The following is an 18,995-nucleotide window of genomic DNA, read 5'->3' as shown; positions in this document are numbered from 1 at the left end:
CAGCCAGAAATATGTACATCTACAATTCATCGTGGCCCGACGGCTCTGCTTCCTGGGCGCTCTCGGTGGCCCCCTCGGCCTTGTTCTCGAGCCGCTTCTCCGCCTTTTTGAGCTGCTCCCTCAGGCTCCTGATGCGCTTCTCGTGCGCCTGTTTCAGCGCGCGGTACGTGCTCTGCACCTCCTTGAGCTCCTCCAGCACCCTTTCTCTCAAATCGAACAGCGTCTCCTTGTCCTTGGCGTCGATTTCGCCCTCGTGCGTCTCGAAGTGATCCACAACGCCCACAAAGTCGCTGATTCGCCTCATCCTCTGCTCCAGCTCCTGCTCGTCCACCTCCGGCACCTTCACCTTGATCCGCTTGTTGGCCTCCTCGAAGTCCAGTCCCAGCTCCGTGTAGTTCGCTCTCAACGACAGCGCGTCCTGGGACATCACCACCATGAAGTCCTGCAGCTTGTACATTGTCTCCAGCGCTTTTTCCTTGAGCCGCGCGAACTCTGCCAGACTCAGCAGCCTGTCGCCGTGGTTCACCAGCGTCTCCAGCTTGATCCGCATCACGCGCACGTCGTCGTACTTCTCCTGGATGTCCTTCACCGAGGCCGTTGCAGGGACGTCCTCGAGCCAGTCCAGCAGCTCCGACACCATGTCCCGTGCCGCGCGCACCATCGACGGCGGCCCGTTGGCCACCACGTTTTCGTCCTCGGCGTACCCGCGCAGATCGTAGAGCGACGCCTCGAGACTGTTGATCAGTGCGTCGCGCTGCTGTCTCTGCTTGTCCTGGTTCGTCAGCGATCTCAACTTGGACGCTGACTGGTACTTTGCCAGCGAGCCCAGCGGCTTGTAGCCTGGGTGCGAAGGTTTCGCCGTCAGAGAGCTGCGCACAGACCCGTTGTCCGCGCACACGGCCTCCAGGCTGCGCAGTACAAACAGCCTTCTCGAGTCCAGCGTGCAGTTGGCGAAGTACTCGACGCCGCCTGGGCACGCCGTGCTGTTGATCTCGTTCTTGAACTTGTACTGCGAGAACAGCTGGCCTGCCTCGAAAAAGTCAACCTGGACATCCCCCAACATGCCCTTGAGCCCCGGAAGAGCAACACTGGCCTCTCGCGACACAGAACTCTCGTTGAAAACCACCGCCATCTGGCCTCCTGCCGCCAGCTCGAAGTTCCTGGTCGCATGCTGCACAAGCTCGATTGGACGCGTGCGGAACTTGCCAGACACCGAGATGCCGCCCAGCAGCGTTCCAAACACCGCCGCCTCGTCTGCATTCACGCTCTTGCTCAGCAGCGCGTCGCCGCCCAGATACTTCGCCAGGTGCTTTTGCACAAACGGCACTCTTGTGGACCCGCCGGCCAGAATCACAGACTCGACCTTGCGGTCGCCCACGGCTGCGGCCAGCGGCGCCACAATGCGGTCCATGTGTTCCGTCATGTACTCCTCGAACTCGTCTCTCGAAACGACCACCTTGAGGTCGACGTCGTTGATCAGCGACTCCACAGACACCTTGGTCTCGCTGTTGGCGCTGAGCACGAGCTTGGCCTTTTCTGCGCTCTGCCGTAGCCTGTTCATGGCCCTGGCGTCGCTCCAGAGCGTTTCCGGCTTGATCTGGTGCTGCGCCAGAAACTTGTCCTCGATAATGGCCTGCAGCGACTCGGTGAACAGATTGCCGCCAAACGTCTCGTCGTAGCCGTATCCCTCGTTTTCCACCCGCAGCGTCTCGTTGTCCTTGCTGAACGACACGAGCGTGGCCTTGGTGGACCCGGCCCCCACGTCGTAGATCACGTGGTACTGCTTCTGCTCAAAGTCTCTAGTGGAAGCGTAGTTCAGAGCAACCGCGAGCCCGTCGTCGATCAGCGCCACCACGTTCAGCCCGGCAATCTCAGCAGCGTCCACAAGCGCCGTTCTCTGCGCCTGGTCCAAAAATCCAGGCACACTCAGCACCACGTCGGAAATAGTGTTGGAAGAGCCTCCGCCGAGTGTCTGGTCCCAGTGCAGTTCTGCCCGTTTTTTGATCTCCTCTAGAACCATGCCCAGCACCTCCTCGAGCAGGTACACCTCGCCGTTGACGTCGAACGCGACGGTGGGCCGCTGGCTCGACGCCGCAATAACCTTGATCCCCCGATATTTTTTCTCGAAACGTGTCACTTGTGGCTCGTCGATCTGTCTGCCGATCAGGCTTTTCAGCTCAAAATAACAGCTCTGCGGCGTCCGTGTGCACGCGCTCAGAGCGTGCGAGTTGAATTTGCGCTCTATCTGGCCGTCCTTGGCCAAAATCGCCACCCCAGACTGGTGTTTCCTTTTGGTCTCGTCGGTGAGGATCAGATCGAATGCCACGCCTGGCGCAACCAAGGCCGCCTTCGAATAGTCTTGTCCAAAGTCAATCGCCAGCAACGACGCCCATCCTTGGACGAAAACGAAAAACAGTGCTACCAAATATAACACCTTCATACGCTTGTCAAGAGGAAATAAACTTACAAAAAAAAAAGACTTATTTTAGAAAATTATGGAAAACCTTCCCAGAGGGCCTCGTCGAGATTATCGTAGACCCAGGAACGACAGAGACCACAGAGACGTGTACAGAGACCACCGTGGTCCTTATAGAGAACAGCACGGGTACTATGGAGAAGGCGGGTACGAGAGAGGGTACGCACGAAATAGGGAGTATAGACCTGCTAATGGGAGGCCGTCCTTCCAGAACAGCTGTCCGCCGCTGGAGAAAATCGCACGGGTGTCTCTCTGGGACAAGCCGGCGCCTGGGTTTGAGGGTGTGAGCGCTGCTCGCGCCAAAGCTTGCGGACTGTTCCCTGAGCCAGGCGAGCCCTCCAGAACTACAGACCTGGCAGAAATACAAAGACTTTTGTCGCACGCTGCCACCAATTACCGCTCGCAGGCATTCCAGGACTCGAAACTCACCCCGCTGGACTCGCGTGTGGCCAAGATGCTGATTCTGCGAGCAGATTTCAGCGTTGTCCGTCTGGAACGTGTGAAAAAATACTTGGAAAATTACCTGCTTGCTAACATTGTGCCCAACGTGAATTACGAGGATGTGAAGATACAGATGCATCCGACCCAGGACCCCAACACGGTGATAGTCCATACTTTGCGCTCCACGGTGGCCACGGCGCTTTTTGCGCTGACTGGCCTCGAGGTGCTCGAGCTGAACACTACGCTGTGTTTGGAGCGGCCAAAGGAATACGTGGTGTTCAATCCAAACGATACGTCTGTTCCGCAAGAGCCACTGGAAGATGTGGTCGAGTCGTCGCAGCTGTATGTGGCCAGAAACGTCCCATACGGCACGCCGCGAGAAAAGCTGCTCGAGCTTCTGCAGCCCCTGGCAAAAGTGCGCTCTTTGGCGCAGGTGCTTGACAAGTTGACGTACGAGTCCAAGGGAGTTGCGTTTTTTGAAATGGTGAGTGAAGACCCGGACATTTTGACTAAACTCAACAAGCTAGCCATAGATGACCAGGAACTACAGATTTTTCGGGCGTGTGAAAATCCAGAGCGCAAATACGAGCAGGCCGTCATCCTGTCGGCCGAAACGCTGTTTGGCGCGCTCCAGTCCGATAAAATCAGCCCGCATGCGCCTTCGGAAATAGTGCAGTTCCTCAATTGCGTTGCGGTCGAGGATCTTGTCGATTCGGTGAAATACAACGATATCAAGGTGGCCTTTGAGGCCGAGTGTTCTTACCACGGACATCCGGAAAAGGTGCTTATTCCCAGACCCGAGGGCGATTTCCGGCCCGGCATGCCTACGAAACCGGAGGTGGGCAGGATTTTTGTGAAGTTTCCAACGTTGCAAGAGGCCCAGAAGTGTGCCGAATCACTTGCCGGCCGCAAGTTCAACGGACGCACGATCTTGGCGGCGTTTTACGAGCCAGACGACTTCAGCAGAGCGCTGTTCTAGTTGCTCTCCCAGTCGGCGATTTCGTCCTCCACGTTCTCCCTTGCATGTCTCACGATGATGTCATACAGCTGGTCTGGGGTCTGCTTCACAAAAGTGAGCGACAGCTTGATAATCTGGCGCGCGTCCAGTCGCGGCAGCTCTCTTAACAGCAGCATTGGATTGGCCGACTTGAGCAGCTCGTCTCTTATCAGAATCGTCTGGGCCACCACAAAGAATATATTCAGATGCACGCCGTAGCTGAAGAGAAAATCCCAAAGCTCGAGCACCTGGTCCAGCGGCGGCGTGCATGCGCTCAGTGTGAGCACAGACGGAAGTGCGTAGATCTTGGCCGTGAGCATTTTCGATTTTAGAAAATTGTACAACTTAGGATCGATCAATTGTAATATAATGTCCACCAGCTTGACACCGTTGAGAACACCCAGCAGGTTGGGCGTGGTATACGTTGGAATGTAGCGGGTGGCCAGTTGTGAGTACAGGGCAAAGGCCTCGACTTCGCTTCTGCAGACGTACGCAAACGGGGCCGCCAAAACGTTCATTCCCTGGACGTAGGGCGAGGCGGGTGCTCCAGTCGAGTTGTGCAGCTCGAAGCTCTCGATTTCCAGGGCGTGCGAGTTTAGTATGCGCATCAGAACACTGGTGGACACTTTGCGGCTGAACTCCTCGTCTTTCTGGAACGTGCGGAACGCGTCGTTTTGGATTTTTGCAAACACGTTCGACGGACCTCGGTCAACCAGGTTCGCGTAGTAGTCGACGTCCAGAGGCTCCACTCGCAGGAGTATGGACCACACATACGTTCTGTACTGACAGAGTCCCTTATCCCTCGGCAGCCCCTCGCACAGGATGGTGTACCGCAACTGGTTGAGGCTGGAGAGGACGACTGTCTGGTTCGATTCAATAAAGCGCTCGATCGCGTCCTTGCGTCTTCCCTTCTTTTCCTTCATTGATTAAATACTTAATTCTAGTTTTGTATATGTAAATAATACACAGCCTGGAGATATCATTTCCCAGTTTCTACGCAGCTTCAGACTCCGTCAGAATTTTGTAGAACGAGAAAGGAGTGTATGCATAGCCCTCGCCCTCAAAGAACTTGGACATGGCCTCGACCCAATGCAGCCGCAGAGAGTGGAGCATGGCAGACGTCCCCTCCATGACCACCAGGATACAGACGGTGAGCACAAACCACATGCCAAAGAGCAGGAACACCATCACGCAGCCCGCAAAGCCCTTTTCCTTGTATGAGACAAACGAGTTGGAGATGGTCATGTCCCACAACACGGCCGAAAGCTGGTTGTGCGCGAGCGACAGGGCCCAGAGCCGGAGATACGAGGCCGTATGCGAGACACAGTTCAGACAGAACTCGATCGTGTGGATCACCTGGTGGATCATCACGTCTCCAAACTCAAACTGTTCCTCAGGCTCGTCGGAGTCGTCGACCAGGAAAAAGTCTTCGCCCAGCGAGTTGTCACGCGACTGCGCGGGGCTCGCCTCTTCGTTGGCTGCCAGCTGCACAGCCTGGTTGTACTCGTGCAGATCCGTGTACCCCAGCTCCACGGACTGTGCGTTCATCTTTTTCAGTGTGAGCGGCTTGTATAGGAGAAGCCAGGGAACACACACCAGAGCAATCAGGACAAGAACAACTTGAACGAAACCCTGTCCCGGATACAGCTGGTCTTCGATAGTCCCTGGCGACAGAAACATGTTGATCAGCATGTTGAGCAGGCTGGGCGGAGCCTTGCCAATTTTAATCCAGTCAACACACCATTTGTAGACGATTGTCAGCGAAAGATAGCCAAAGATGCTCTGCATGAACAACAGGCCCGGCACAAAGTTTCCAATCACGTCCACCCTAGAATTAAAAAATTTGTAGTTCACAAGCGAAAAATAGAACGAGTACGACATGTGCGCGAATCCCATCAGTATGGAAAGCTTCATCTTGTACGAGTTGGTGAAGAGCAGGTTGTTTTCTGTTCCATGCCACGCCGGGTCCAACCCAATCGGATATACTCCCCGCTGGGTACCTGTGATGGTGTCGCCTTCCTTCCAGGTGTCTGGCCACTTCCAGCCGGATTTGAAGATTGTCATTGATTTCGAGAAGACGTCGTTGTAGAGGAATCCCGTGTAAATAGAGAAAACACCCATCAGAACCAAAATGTAGCGGCCCGTGTAGGCCATGTCGAAGATCTCGTCCCTGTTCTTCATTGCGCCTATTTTTCGCTCGTTCAACACCAGCACCAGCGCTGCCAGAAACAGTATAATACCGTGTCCGACGTCTCCAAACATGATCGCAAACATGAACGGGAAAGTCACCACCGCTGCCAGCCCAGGGTTCACCTCCTGGTACGTGGCAATTCCGTACGCGTCGATAATGCTTTGGAACGCTTCTGTGAACTTGTTCGTCCGGTGGAATGTCGGCGGCGTCTTATTAGTGTTGATCACGTTGACCACAGAGTTGATATCTGTGCCGGACGTCTCGGTGACCTCGCGCAAACACGATTTGATGAGTCCTAGGTCGTTTGCCGGAATCCATCCTTCGGCTATCAGACATCTTCTTGTCTGGTCATAGTTGAACAGATTGAGGACCGAATAGATGCTTTTCTCCTTGGCTATCTCGATCTTCCATCTTTCGATATCTGCTGCCACCTCCTTGAGTTCCAACAGTAGCCGTTCCTGAGTGTGCTCGGTGACCTCATTCAGGTCTCTGATTTTCGTGTTGATCTCGTCCATCTGCGAATTGAAGACCTCGTAGTCGCTGTCAACGGGATACAAGGTTCCGTCGAGCGACTCCACGATCTTTTTGCACCGGGAAATTAGCGTCTCTCCATGCGTGAAAATGAGAAAAATGTACTTTTCTTTATGTTGGTTTGTCTTGGGATCCAGAATCGGCTCCTCTATAGGGACGTGGTTAATGTACAGGTTGCCGCGCAAAACACGCCACAGAATGCGCTGGAGCGTCAGAAACTTGCCGCTCTCAATCGTTCCGCTTATGAAATTCATCGTGGATCCCATGATGTTCAGCTCGGCAGCCTGGCCGTGCTGGCCGTTCTCTAAAAGCCGGTCGTTCAAGAGCCGGTCCGTCTCGTCCTCCGGCTCGTGCAGATGGCTCAATGGCGAGCTGTCGTCGGCAAGCTCCAAACTTAGTCTATTGTCGAAGAATCTTCTGGTGCCCAGTAAAACAAGGCGGTGCTCGAGCAAGGAGGCCGAGCTGTTTACCAGCCGCTCGTAGTTCTCGTCCATGTGGCGGATGTTCTGCTCGTACTGCTCCACCACCTGCATGAGGTCGTCGATCTGCGATTTGGACGGCCCCCGGAACGGATCGGCCGCATACTTCCCTGACGGCACCACGAGGTGATCCCACGAAACAACGGGAACGCGCACCTGCTGTTTCTTGATCACGCTGTCCAGATACCTCAATTGGCGCTGCGTGTTGTCTAAGCGGCGGATCTCCTTTACAAACGACCTCTGGAAGGCGTTCACATGCTGGTTCATATCGCGGAACTGGACGTTGCCCAGCTGGCCCAGCACAGAAACACAGTCTCGCGAGATCTCCGACGCTATGTAAAACTGGACCAGCAGCATGTCTGCCGACCGGAAGATCGCTTCTTTGGACTCTGTACTCATGGCTTAGAGATTTAATATTTTAACAGCACAGAAGATTCAAAATATGTGCGCCGCACACGACACCCAATTTGATAAAATAGTCTTTATGTCTGTGTCCGCGGCCTCTTACGATTCCCTGTTTCTGGGCTCCTCGGACTCCACCCTGGACCAGGACCTCTACACGACGTATCTGATTGCGGACTTTCACACCTACGAACACTTCAAGGAGGCTCTGGTCGGGTACGAGGAGGTGATCAAGGACATAGGCAGCATCCGGATGGTGGGCTACGAAGCGTACATTGTGGAGCAATGGATCTCCCAGCGGTCCAACAAGAACACCGTCGTCACGTACACGGGAGACTCGAAAGACTCGATAATTTGCCGCAAGTTCCAGATAATCAACGACCCGATAAAATGGCCGCGGGCGTTCCGTCAGTATGTCAACGAGCTGCTTGAGTCGAAGTACTCTTCGCCTACAGAGACCGACGAGGGCATCATCTACATCACGAATTTGTCACAGCTGGAGTCGTCGATGACTCTCATCCCGCTCCCGCAGGGAGATATCCACGAGCTCTACAAGACGTTCGTGGTAAACTATAACCTGAAGAAGCTCGGCTGTGGCACAAGAAGCGCGCTGGCGATCTGCATGCCAACGAAAGCAGTCGAGGACAAGTTCCGCAGCCTGTTCCAGATCCCGCAAGAGGTGTCGCTGATGTATGCTGTTCGAGAAATTATTGCTGTGGTTCAGACATTTCTACATTATTACGATCTATTAGATGCGCGGTTTTGCGACGGACTGCTGTGCGAAAAGACTGAGGACGCGATTTCCCGCTGGTGGACAATGGTGTTGCAGATTCCCGGGTGCGAGGAAGCACTACGTCCGAACGCGTGCAACTCTTTGTCTGCGTCAATTCTCACGATCCTCGGCTTCACGCTCATTCTCAAATCCATCCTGGAGACCGCAGGAAACAACATCAGCGTTCCCAAAGACCCTCTGGATCACGAGAAAATGCGCATAGCCATTATACAGCTCCAGAGAGCGCAGAAAATCAAAACCCACCCGGGAAAGAGCGACAATTACTCGGGTAAGTTCGATCTTGAGACCATCACCAAACTGTTGCAATTCTGTAACTCTGCCAAATTCAACCAGACGTTTGCCAAAGACCTGCACAAAGTCAGAAAAATGGTCAAAGACACTGTTGTGGACTTTACCTCTGGAAAGACGTTGCAAACCTTGAAACTCTCTCCTTCCAACAAAAAACTAAGCAAAGAGCAGGAAGTTCCTGTTTCCAAGAGACTTTACAACTGCCAGGACCTGGAACAGATCATCCAGCTCGCACACGGTAAGCGGCTCAATTATTTGTGGAAATGCAAAGGATACGAGCCTGATTTCGACCGATACTGTTTGGCGTCCGTAACAAGACGCTACCGGGCAGCGCACCTGCCGTACACGCCTCCTTCTATGCTGGACGACTCAGGAACTGACTCCGAGATGAACACTGTCTCGTCCAGCGCCAAAGCCCTCGAGCCATCGTTGATGTCGTTGTCGGCCGATAGAGTGAGAACGGACGACGAGCCGCTGCGCAAACAGAAATCAAAGCGCCTTATCGTTGGCGGAAGCTTCCAGGACAGCGATATTGCGACAGACATGCGGCCGCGAATGAACTCGTACTATGAAGACTCTTTCGAGCAGCAGGACAACGCGCAGATCAACCAGTTCAGCGCGAGACTGAACAGGAGACACTCAATTCCCTCCATCCAAAACGACCTCAACGTGCATACGATCAACCTTCATTCATCCAACGAATATGTGAATAATAGCATACTGCATTCCCAAGCGACGCTTCAGTCACGAGCGCTCAGATTGAGGCGCGCTAACTCATTTTCTTTAATCCAAGAACAGCTGACGAACGACTTCGACGAGATTCCAACTGCTGAGGTATTTTCAATGGAGACAATGGCTTTGGATTATCTGAAACTGCTACGTACATACAAGATCGACATTGAGAAAACTTCGAACTCGTTCAAGCACTCTACTCAGGAATGCAAGTTGCAATTGCTCGACAGACTCCGGCTTTCAGAATATACTGCCGAATACGAGACCTCGAAAAGCGAATATTCCAAGCTCGCAAAGAGATCTCATGATGTCAACGACAAACTCGTCAAGAATAATAAGATCAATGCCAGGCTGAAGTATGAGTTGCGCTTGCTGCTCCAGAAAACCAAGGAGGTGGAAACCAGCTTAAAGAACCTCAATGATTTCAAAATGGCCTCGCTTGAAAGTAAGATCAACGAACTGAAAACCAAACAGGAATCTTTGCAGATCCCGAAAATCGAAGAGCCTCCACAAGTGAGTTTCAAGGTCGCCTTGAACAAGCCCCGTTTGCTGGTTTCTCTCATTCTCAACTATTTGAGCGTCTGGTGGTTTTACCTCTGCCGCAACGTGGATTATACCCGCATTGAAGAACTATGGAAACTCATTGACAGAAATGACCGTGTTGCTCAATTTCTTGAGAACTTGTATCAGGGCGACGATCGTACTCCGCCGAAAAGCAAATAGCTACCCAAGCTCCTTATATAGTGTTTCTGCGTCTGTTCTCAATTTCTCAACAGTCTTCTGGTAGTCGTTTCTAGCCTTGTCGATCTGCTGGTTCAAAAATGTAATGTTGGAGTCGTAATCCGCCAGCCTCTGATCCACAAGGTTTTTGTATACTTGGGAGTACTCGGCGTCAAACACAGCTTTGTTCTGTATGTTGTCCTTGAGCAACGTCACTAGCTGACGGTGTTTCTCGAGAATTGCTTCATATTTGGACGAGAAATACTCCTCTTTCTGCAGTCGAGAAAGTAACGCGCGCTTTTGTTTCTCCAAGTAGTAAATTTCGCTGTCCTCTTGAGACAGGCGAACAGGTGTGCCTTGAGACTCTTTGGCGATCAGTCCCTGATAATTGAGGTCGTTCTTGCGGCAAAAGTCCTTGGCCTGCGAGAGCAGTTTCTCATTCTCTGAATATTCATCATTCAGTCCCAGAAATAGGCGGTTCAGCAAATGTTTCACTTGTGCCAGATCGGAGGACATGACAGATAAACATCTATACGATATTTTTTTCGCATTAAATCAAATATATAACTAGCGAGAACAAATTTCTACGATCTGCTCATTCTACCTTCATTTCTTGGCTTTCTTCTCCTTCTTCTCCTTCTTCTCCTCGTCGTCGTCTCTCTTACGCTTCTTGTCTTTCTTTTCCTTCTTCTCCTTCTTTTCCTTCTTCTCCTTCTTCTCCTTCTTCTCCTTCTTGGCTTTCTTCTCCTTCTTCTCTTTCTCCTTCACCTCTTCTTCGTCCTCGTCATCAGAATCGGCAACAGCCATGGTATCGGCGTCGACATTATACTCCTTGATTGGAGCCAAATCCACCTTCTTCTGCTCCTTCACGATATTGGTTGTTCTCAAATCCCTTCCTTCCAAAGCGCTCAATCTAGACTCCACCTTAGCCCGCACAGACAGTCCATACTCTCCAGAATCATCTCTATCTTCAGACAAGGCGTCGTATCTCAAAGCAACGGCAGCTTTGGCAGCAAGCACCCTGGCAATCTTTCCCTTGTTTCTTCCCGAAGCCTGTCCAATGAGAGATGCATGGTACAAAAGACCGTATTTGGGCGTGTCGTGCTTGGTCTTGAGAGCTCTGAACAGAGCTTTTTCGGATCCCAGAATCTGGATAGTCGAGGCTGGGGCCTTGGCAAGAGACATTAGCGATCCGGCATGGGCAATCAATCTGGCTCCAACTAGTTCACCAACCAAAGAGGTCAAATTAGGCGCAATAGCCTTCATTCTAGAAGACAGGTAGTTCGACAATTGTTCTCTGTATGCAGCAAACTCTACAATCTGCTCTGCCAACGCCTTGATGTTGTTCAGATCGTCCTCGGTAATCTCTGTTCCCATGGAAACCTCGGCAGCAGCCTTGACCTGTGCCTCAACCTCCTCAGGCAAGATCTCGCTGAAATCAGTGCTGGAAGCGTTCGACCTCACACCCATACTCAGAATGACTCTAGCAAAAGCCACCGAGTCGACAACGATCTTAGCCAGCTCCGGGAAATGCCATCCGTACCATTCCTTGCATCTCATGGCATAGGTGTTGAGTTCTTTGTCCAAGTCGTCAAGCAGCGCAATGGCTTGTACAATCATGACATCCACCTTGTCGGCGCTGAACTTGAGCTTGTGTCTGCCGATGGAGTGAGCCAAACCAAGGGACATGGTCGACAGGTCCTTGTCAGTCATACCGGGAAGAAGTTCTGGAAGATGCTCTCTCACGGCTCTGTAAATATCTAAGGTTGCAGCATCACTCACAACAGACCAGTTCAGTCCGAGCTTGTTGATGGCATTGGCCAGCTTGGTGTCCGAGACAAGAAGAGTGGACTTTTTCTCCTGCTTGGCCTCATCGAGAAGCCTCTGCAACTGCGGAGAAACCTTGCCTTCTATCACTGCAGAGGCCTCCTCAAGAGCATTAGCAGCAGAGTTGAACTTGGAGAATGCAGCGATCTTGAACTGTTTGAGGACCTTATCGGTGCTATTGAGCTCCTGAATTAAGCTCTGCGACTTGTAGATCTTCTTGTCCGACGCCTTCAGCAGGGCGTATCCAGCCGCTGTCTCTGTCAGAACGTATGCCATGCTATGAACAAGATTGAAAAGTTTTATTAAAAATTTTTGAAATTTTTTTCATACGTTATTCCGGGTAAATGCTCTAAGATCTATTTGCTATGCTGCTTTTCGTACTCGAGCAGGTTAGTCAAGAATCTTTCCTCAAAAGAGTCTCCGATCTGTTGTCGATGATCCCCCACACGCCGCGACTTCTTGTTGATTGTTCTTATCAGGTCTGTGGCCACGTCCGACTCTCTGAATCCAAGCTGTTTATACTCCTGGTAGCACCACAAGCTGACTGACTTTACTGCTTCTTTTTTCACTGTGTAATCCTCCTTGGCTTTGACTGCACGCTTATATTCGGACACTGCAAGCTGGAAAATGTCCCGGAGAACGAAAGGACGTGTTGCGTCGCTCAATCGAAGGGTAACTTTGGTATGTCTGCTGAGATACGGGTTGGGCTTATATTTGTAGTGATCAAGGCCATCAAAAATCCGGTCCTCGGACACACTACGCATGTAAATTGCCATTCCAGTCCGATAGCCATATTTTCGATGGATATATTTGAAATAGTTCAGCGTCCAGTAGTCCCAAAAATTAGCGTCTTTTTCGCTCACCCCGGCTATCGCATGGTCATACATGTATTTCAGCTTGTCGAAATCCATCTTATTTGTGTCCATCATATGGGTGACGTACGAGTTGTACGCATACCTCGCAGTCTTTGCATTTGCAGCAAGGATCATCGACCAGGCTGCCGAGGCATTGCTTTTGTCGTTCAAGGCAGCTCTGACAAGCTCGTTAAATTCAATAGCATCGAATCGAACCAGGTTATCTTTGGCAAATTTTAGAATCTCTTGGGCTCTATCGTACTTGCCCTCTTTCAAAGAAAGGGCCAGTAACGCACTTAGCTGGTTCGGCGAAAATCTAGTCGGCAGACCAAGCGTGTCATCAGTATATTGGTCCATTAAAATATTTCCTAGGTTGAAATTACCTGTTCTTGCGCTGTGGTAAATTAAGGAAGCCATCAATTCGGGTGACACTTTGATGGCTTCTATTGGCAGATTCATTACCAATTTATCGACCATGTGTCTATACCGTTTGTTTTTCGAGAAACAGCTCACAATTTTCGACATAACATGGTAATAGTAGTATCCATTTTGCGGATTGTTGTTCATAGAATCTAATGCAGAGTTGTAAAATACGTTGTGGAACGGCTCGATTATCCGCCATGTTCTGTAAACTGCAGCAGGATCTTTCCGGGAAACCCTGTCCTCAATGAATTTGTAGCAAAAACTCAGAAACTCGTCGACCGAGTTCTGGTAGCCAATTTCTGTCATTGTCTTGTTGTCTGTATTCGAGGAATAGTGGGAAAACAGCTCTCCGTTTCCTGCAAGCTTTGAGCCCAACTCACGTATGACGAGCCCGCAAAGTTCGGTGTCGGTGCTCTTGGATGATGATGCCTTTTCTAGGATAGCTGTGATTTGGGACGAGGTGAATGGATACAGTGGAATCTGTTTGATTTCTCTGCTGTTGTGTTTGGTGACTGCCATGTCATAGAGCGAAACAATTCGAAACACTTGCTTTAAATCCTGTACGTCTGTTTGCGGATGTTTCACGCACATCAGGTCAATATACAGTGAGATATTATGGTAATTGAGCAGTTCCAAGAAAGAGCCCATACCGGTTTGGAGAGATTGCCGCACGGTCTCCCGGATTATCTGACCAGCCAGGACATGCAAATCAAGACAGATTGCCATTCGGTAGATAGCAACCATGACGTTAATCGGTCGATTGGTATCGAGCCGACGCAGTAGCTTTTTACTACGGGGATCCAACGTTCGCGGAATCATCCGTTTGATGTGCTCAAAAATCATATCATTCTCAGAAGCAAGTAAGTCATATGACCTCGCTATGTACAAGTTGGCAGCGTTTATGAGAACGAGGTTGCGAGTCATGGTGGAAAGCAAATGCTGGGCTCGGGATTTATTGTCATTGCGCATAAGATATCCCAACAGATCGTACTTGTTGGGAAGCTTGTCAATATTTCGGTGTATACTTGTTCGAGTGGCAGGTGTTTGATCGGAATTCAGGGAATCTAGTTGTTCGAGGAGGGACTCGTACGCTTTCTTCTGTTCTAAGGAGTACACTGCCGTCCACAAATTGCGTCTTAAACCAATTCCCGTCATTGCCGGTACCTGAGGGCTCGCATGAGGCTTATATCGTCCGGCAATAAAAGCCCACTGCCGCATCTGGACGAATAGTGCTTGTTTTTCAGGTTTTATTTTATATTTTTTCCGAATTATTTTAAACTGGTTCCGTAAAAGGCCATCTGAGATTTTTTTCCTCACAGCCTTGATTTGTACTGATTCTTTTTCCCGTCTTTCGGTTCCATGTTTCGTCCTATCCATTCAATTCCTCTGCTTTCTTTGAGCTCTTTGGGTTTCTTCTTCTGGGCTGGTGGCGACAAGAGCTCCACTGCAGCGCCTCCTGCTCCTGGAGCTCCAGCTTTTCCCGGAAGCGTTCCGCCGGGACCAGGACGTGTTCCTGCTTCTTCCAAGCCAGGAAACCTGCCAGCTGCGGACGCTGCGGTCAATCCAGCTGGCTTTTTTGCATATGGGTTCCCTGGACCGGTCCATGACCTTGAAACGAGAACAGAATTTGTCTCGGTGTACGACCGTCAGAAAAGAAATCCATACTATGTCGTCGAACATATCACTCCAGAGTCACTGAAGCGTGATGCCTCGGGAGGAGGTGACCGCAAGAACTCAGTGTTTAAAGAAGATGAGCAAATTCCGATGAAGTTTCGCGGTTTTCTGCGAGACTACTTCAGATCAGGGTATGACAGAGGACACCAGGCTCCTGCTGCGGACGCCAAATTTTCCCAAGTGGCCATGGACGAAACATTCTATCTCACCAACATGTCTCCCCAGGTAGGGGCCGGTTTCAATAGAGATTACTGGGCACATTTTGAAGATTTTGTGAGAAGGCTAACTACTGGCTACGGTTCTGTCAGAGTCGTCACTGGCCCGCTGTACCTGCCGAAGAAAGACCCTGTTGACGGAAAATACAAGGTCACGTACGAGGTTATCGGTAATCCGCCAAATATTGCTGTTCCCACGCACTTTTTCAAACTGATCGTGGCCGAAAAGTCGTTCAAAAGAAGTCCCAACTCTGATGATATTGCAGTTGCGGCCTTTGTAATGCCCAACGCCGTCATCCCTAATGAGGTCCCTCTCACTTCTTTTGAAGTGCCTGTTGATGCACTAGAGCGCTCTTCGGGCTTGGAATTTTTGAAAATGGTGCCTGAGAACAAGAAAAAACAACTTTGCAAAGAGTTTAGCTGTAACATTATTGTGAGAGAGTTCAATGATACCGTCAAAGCTCTACCATCTGAATAAGCCAATAGATATGTTGAATAGACATCAAATAGTTCCTAGTAATTTCTGTTCGTATAATTGTGTTAGCCGACTGACGTTGCGTCCACGAGCGACGCGAAATTTGCCAGGTGCATCTCTAATCTTTTGCTGACTCTGCTGGAATAACAGATCCTTTTCTGTGTACTTTACCAGTTTTGAGGTGAGCTGCTCAGATGGCCTCAGAAGCTCATTCCGTAGCTTATCTGAGATTTTCTCTTTTTCGGACTCGAAAACGAAATCTTCAAAGGACTCATCCACCTCTATTTGCGGCTTCCGGTCCTTGGCTTTGCGGGCCACCGGAGGCGTTGGCGGCTCGGTTGTGCGAACTTTATATGCTATTTTTCGCTCCATTGGACTATCTGTAACTTGTTTCTTCTCGAAATTCAGAATGTCATCCATGCTGATACGATTCTCGAAGTCTTTCAGCTGATGTCCGTTCACAAGCACTTTGTCGTAATTGCGAAAAAACGAGCACAGGAACTTGAACAATGAATCAAACCCGCTGTCAAGCTCTTGGTCAGCCCGCTCGTTATACAAGATTTTCGTGAAAGACAAAATCAACCGTAGATTCTGTCTCTCTTTCATCTGCGCTATGTTTTTGGCGTGTGGCTCGGTCTCTTCGTGAGACAGCTTTATGGCAATGCGCCGCATAAGAACTAGCAGCTTCACCAAAATATAGCTATTGTCATAGCTGAGACGTTGGACGTTCAGTATCGGAGTTGAATTTTGAAGAGACTTCAGAGCCGGTCTTCTGGAGACGGGATACTTGAAAGACAACAACTCCCCAAGAGCCGTATTCAAATCTTCTAGCCGTGAGAAGTCGTAGTTGTACTTGGTAAGCACATCCAGAGGAATGAGTGGCTGCTCAGATTCGCTCAGTTGGGCAATGAACCTCTCAAGGATGAGATAATGCTCCACGAACGAGAAATCGGACAAACGTAGCCGCTGGTCACGGCTGAGAGCATCGCTGAATATCTCAACCGCAACAAGAGTTTCGTGCTTCAACTGTCCGCCCTTGATCAGGATCAACCATTCTTCTGGAGTCAATTGTTTGTCTAAATGCTTGGTTGTCATGTATGAGAAAAGGTTGTTGTAGATTTTGGAAAACTGTTTGAATGCTAATCCATGGGACAGGTTCAGAGGCATCCCATATATTTTGGGGAATTGTCTATTGAGAATGATGCGGTCGTTACCGTACACGATTTTGTCCACAAGGTAGCAGGTCAGGGAGATGGGAATTTTGGTGATATCGATGTGTTGGGCCAAAATAGACAGGTTCTCACAATACACGATCTGCCTCGTAAAGTTCCAAAACCTTTTGAAGAAGTCTACGACAGACTTCACGATCCAATTGCTCCCGTGTACCAAATATACCTTGTAGAGGTATCTTTTATTTTGTGATGGGATGAGGTTAAACAGCTTAACCAGGTTCAACGGCATTTTGAATGAAGTGACTTGATCATTATCGTGATCACAAAACCCTCCAGCAAAAAGGGCCAAGCAGTGTTCCTCTGCCGGCATTTGGGAAACGAGTCGTTCCGCCAGTTGCGCTATTTGGCGTTCATTGGACAGCGAGGGAAAATTGGTGGTGTCAAGAACATATAGCGGGAGCTCCGTTGACGGATCGTACGTGTCTGACTTGAAAAATACGCGGGAGCTCATAAATAGTGATGTATCCACAAAGTCGAAAAAAAGTCCACGCTTTTTTATTTACATTTAGTCAAGAAAAAAAAACATATCCAATAAAAGGGGCGGCACGTCCTATATAACATCCGTTATTTTTCAAGTTTTCGTCGTCTCAACAGAAATCATGAAATTCAATAACCGCGGGTGCCTCTACTCCTTCTTGTTTTCCTTGCTGGCGAGATACCGCAATTGCGCGTCGAAAGTGTCTCCATTAGCTCCGCCATCCCTGATGACAGCAACTCTCATAGTAGCCAACAAGTTGTGAGCAGCGTTCGAGTGGGCATACACACCTCCATTAAAGGCCATCGTAGCATCTTTACCAAAGGAGGTTCTGAGCAGAGCTTGTCCGCCCGGATGTTCAGTAAGGAAGTTAGCGCAGTCATGCACAATGCCCGAGATGATAACCAGTCCTTTCTGTTCTTTGGCCTTCTCAAAGAATGTGGACTTGTCCCACACTGGAAGCTCACTAAGCTGAGGACCCCAGTTGAGCTTGGCCCTCATTCTGTCCAGTTTCTTTTGTTGCTGTTGTAAAATACCTTGGTCGATAGCGTTCTGCGAAAATCTCTTCAGGTTGTAAGCAAGGCCTACCTTGGACAGAAGGTAGATGACCACCTTGGTTGGGTCGTACTGGTACCATTTGAGTGCGTTTCTGTAATCCGATGGGAATTCGTGGTGGAAGTTATGGTATCCCTCTCCAAAGGTGACGAGAGCGGTCAAAATGTGGTCTCTTGGAGTTCTTCTGTCGTCAAATGGCTGTTCTCCAATCCAATGCGCAAGCGAGTTCACACAGAAGGTCGCCTGCTGAATGAACACGGCTCTCAGCAATCCAGCATAGATAAATCCACCCCAGAAGTCGTTGAACAGATAGTGAGTAAGCAAGGCAGGGAAGAGGAATGCCATGAACACCATGAGCAGCAGGTAATGTCTGTGCTGGACTCTGACAACCCAGTCATCTAGCAAGTCGCTGATGTCGGCTCTTGCCCTGTATCTTGGATTTGGCACCAGAAGCATCCATCCCATATGAGAATACCAGAAACCTCTCTTCGCATCGTATGGATCTCTTGGCGTGTCTGTGTATCTGTGGTGGACCCTGTGCTGATGTCCCCACATCTTGATGGATCCTTCAACAGCAGAAGCTCCAAAGAGGGCGAAAAAGATTTTCACAGGTAACTTGCAATCGTAGGCTCTGTGGGCCCAGTGTCTGTGGTATCCAGCGGTAATGGAGAGACCACCAAAGCAGTATAGTATGACCGCGGTCACAAAAGTGTGGAGCTTCAAAGGGACCCATTTGGTGGAGACGAGTCCCGCAATTGGAATTGCCAGCACCAAAATGAAGTTGAGCCAGTTGATGTGACGGTGCCAGTTTTCCCAGGTCCACGGCTGCTCGCTGATGTGCTTTTGCTTCAAGTACTTGTTCTTCAGTTCCCTGTCCTTAGCAAGCATCATTGCCACCGAGTCTTTGCTCAGCTCTTCAGCTGTGACATCTGTCATAGACTTAGTTCCCATCAACTTTCCTCCTATGCCATAAGCCACTATTCTCTTAGCAGGCTTGTTGGTGCCTGCAGCCACAGCATTAGCAGTGGATAGATCCACAGAATCCAGTGCCGACATTTTTGTGAAAGGAATTGCTGGGTGCTAGTGAATATATAACTTTACCAATAAAAAAAATTCGAGATCAAGCCACAAATGAAACCGCCCCGTCGATTTGTTGGGATGCTGCCCAACAGAGAGAAATCTAGTCGACAGACGTCGACAAAAAAATTGCCGCCG

General features: G+C 50.1%; 11 protein-coding genes across 11 annotated transcripts; 3 read left to right on the top strand and 8 right to left on the bottom strand.

Moving 5' to 3' along the window:
• Positions 1-19: 19 nt before the first annotated feature.
• On the bottom strand, positions 20-2,440 carry KL911_000953 (uncharacterized protein; the record flags this gene model as incomplete). Its single annotated transcript, XM_043201264.1, has 1 exon — positions 20-2,440. The coding sequence occupies one exon, from the start codon at positions 2,438-2,440 to the stop codon at positions 20-22; it is 2,421 nt and encodes an 806-aa protein (XP_043056517.1).
• Positions 2,441-2,495: 55 nt separating this feature from the next.
• Positions 2,496-3,896, top strand: KL911_000952 (uncharacterized protein; the record flags this gene model as incomplete). Its single annotated transcript, XM_043201263.1, has 1 exon — positions 2,496-3,896. The coding sequence occupies one exon, from the start codon at positions 2,496-2,498 to the stop codon at positions 3,894-3,896; it is 1,401 nt and encodes a 466-aa protein (XP_043056516.1).
• A 60-nt stretch (positions 3,897-3,956) lies between these two features.
• Positions 3,957-4,837, bottom strand: KL911_000951 (uncharacterized protein; the record flags this gene model as incomplete). Its single annotated transcript, XM_043201262.1, has 2 exons — positions 3,957-4,187; positions 4,292-4,837. The coding sequence occupies 2 exons, from the start codon at positions 4,835-4,837 to the stop codon at positions 3,957-3,959; spliced, it is 777 nt and encodes a 258-aa protein (XP_043056515.1).
• A 70-nt stretch (positions 4,838-4,907) lies between these two features.
• KL911_000950 (uncharacterized protein) lies at positions 4,908-7,514 on the bottom strand (the record flags this gene model as incomplete). Its single annotated transcript, XM_043201261.1, has 1 exon — positions 4,908-7,514. The coding sequence occupies one exon, from the start codon at positions 7,512-7,514 to the stop codon at positions 4,908-4,910; it is 2,607 nt and encodes an 868-aa protein (XP_043056514.1).
• A 43-nt stretch (positions 7,515-7,557) lies between these two features.
• KL911_000949 (uncharacterized protein) lies at positions 7,558-10,053 on the top strand (the record flags this gene model as incomplete). The annotated part of the gene is made up of 1 exon (XM_043201259.1): positions 7,558-10,053. One exon carries the CDS (start codon positions 7,558-7,560, stop codon positions 10,051-10,053), a length of 2,496 nt encoding a protein of 831 aa, XP_043056513.1.
• A 46-nt stretch (positions 10,054-10,099) lies between these two features.
• Positions 10,100-10,566, bottom strand: KL911_000948 (uncharacterized protein; the record flags this gene model as incomplete). Its single annotated transcript, XM_043201258.1, has 2 exons — positions 10,100-10,123; positions 10,207-10,566. The coding sequence occupies 2 exons, from the start codon at positions 10,564-10,566 to the stop codon at positions 10,100-10,102; spliced, it is 384 nt and encodes a 127-aa protein (XP_043056512.1).
• A 90-nt stretch (positions 10,567-10,656) lies between these two features.
• KL911_000947 (uncharacterized protein) lies at positions 10,657-12,153 on the bottom strand (the record flags this gene model as incomplete). The annotated part of the gene is made up of 1 exon (XM_043201257.1): positions 10,657-12,153. One exon carries the CDS (start codon positions 12,151-12,153, stop codon positions 10,657-10,659), a length of 1,497 nt encoding a protein of 498 aa, XP_043056511.1.
• An 80-nt stretch (positions 12,154-12,233) lies between these two features.
• On the bottom strand, positions 12,234-14,372 carry KL911_000946 (uncharacterized protein; the record flags this gene model as incomplete). The annotated part of the gene is made up of 1 exon (XM_043201256.1): positions 12,234-14,372. The coding sequence occupies one exon, from the start codon at positions 14,370-14,372 to the stop codon at positions 12,234-12,236; it is 2,139 nt and encodes a 712-aa protein (XP_043056510.1).
• A 141-nt stretch (positions 14,373-14,513) lies between these two features.
• On the top strand, positions 14,514-15,521 carry KL911_000945 (uncharacterized protein; the record flags this gene model as incomplete). Its single annotated transcript, XM_043201255.1, has 1 exon — positions 14,514-15,521. One exon carries the CDS (start codon positions 14,514-14,516, stop codon positions 15,519-15,521), a length of 1,008 nt encoding a protein of 335 aa, XP_043056509.1.
• A 24-nt stretch (positions 15,522-15,545) lies between these two features.
• KL911_000944 (uncharacterized protein) lies at positions 15,546-17,201 on the bottom strand (the record flags this gene model as incomplete). Its single annotated transcript, XM_043201254.1, has 1 exon — positions 15,546-17,201. The coding sequence occupies one exon, from the start codon at positions 17,199-17,201 to the stop codon at positions 15,546-15,548; it is 1,656 nt and encodes a 551-aa protein (XP_043056508.1).
• Positions 17,202-17,375: 174 nt separating this feature from the next.
• On the bottom strand, positions 17,376-18,836 carry KL911_000943 (uncharacterized protein; the record flags this gene model as incomplete). The annotated part of the gene is made up of 1 exon (XM_043201253.1): positions 17,376-18,836. One exon carries the CDS (start codon positions 18,834-18,836, stop codon positions 17,376-17,378), a length of 1,461 nt encoding a protein of 486 aa, XP_043056507.1.
• Between the last annotated feature and the right edge of the window lie 159 nt (positions 18,837-18,995).

The sequence above is a fragment of the Ogataea haglerorum genome, assembly GCF_019207285.1.
Source record: "Ogataea haglerorum isolate 81-453-3 chromosome Unknown 81-453-3_NODE_2_length_903871_cov_94.662503, whole genome shotgun sequence".
Taxonomy (NCBI): Eukaryota; Fungi; Ascomycota; class Pichiomycetes; order Pichiales; family Pichiaceae; genus Ogataea; species Ogataea haglerorum.
This window is presented reverse-complemented; position numbering and strand designations above follow the sequence as displayed.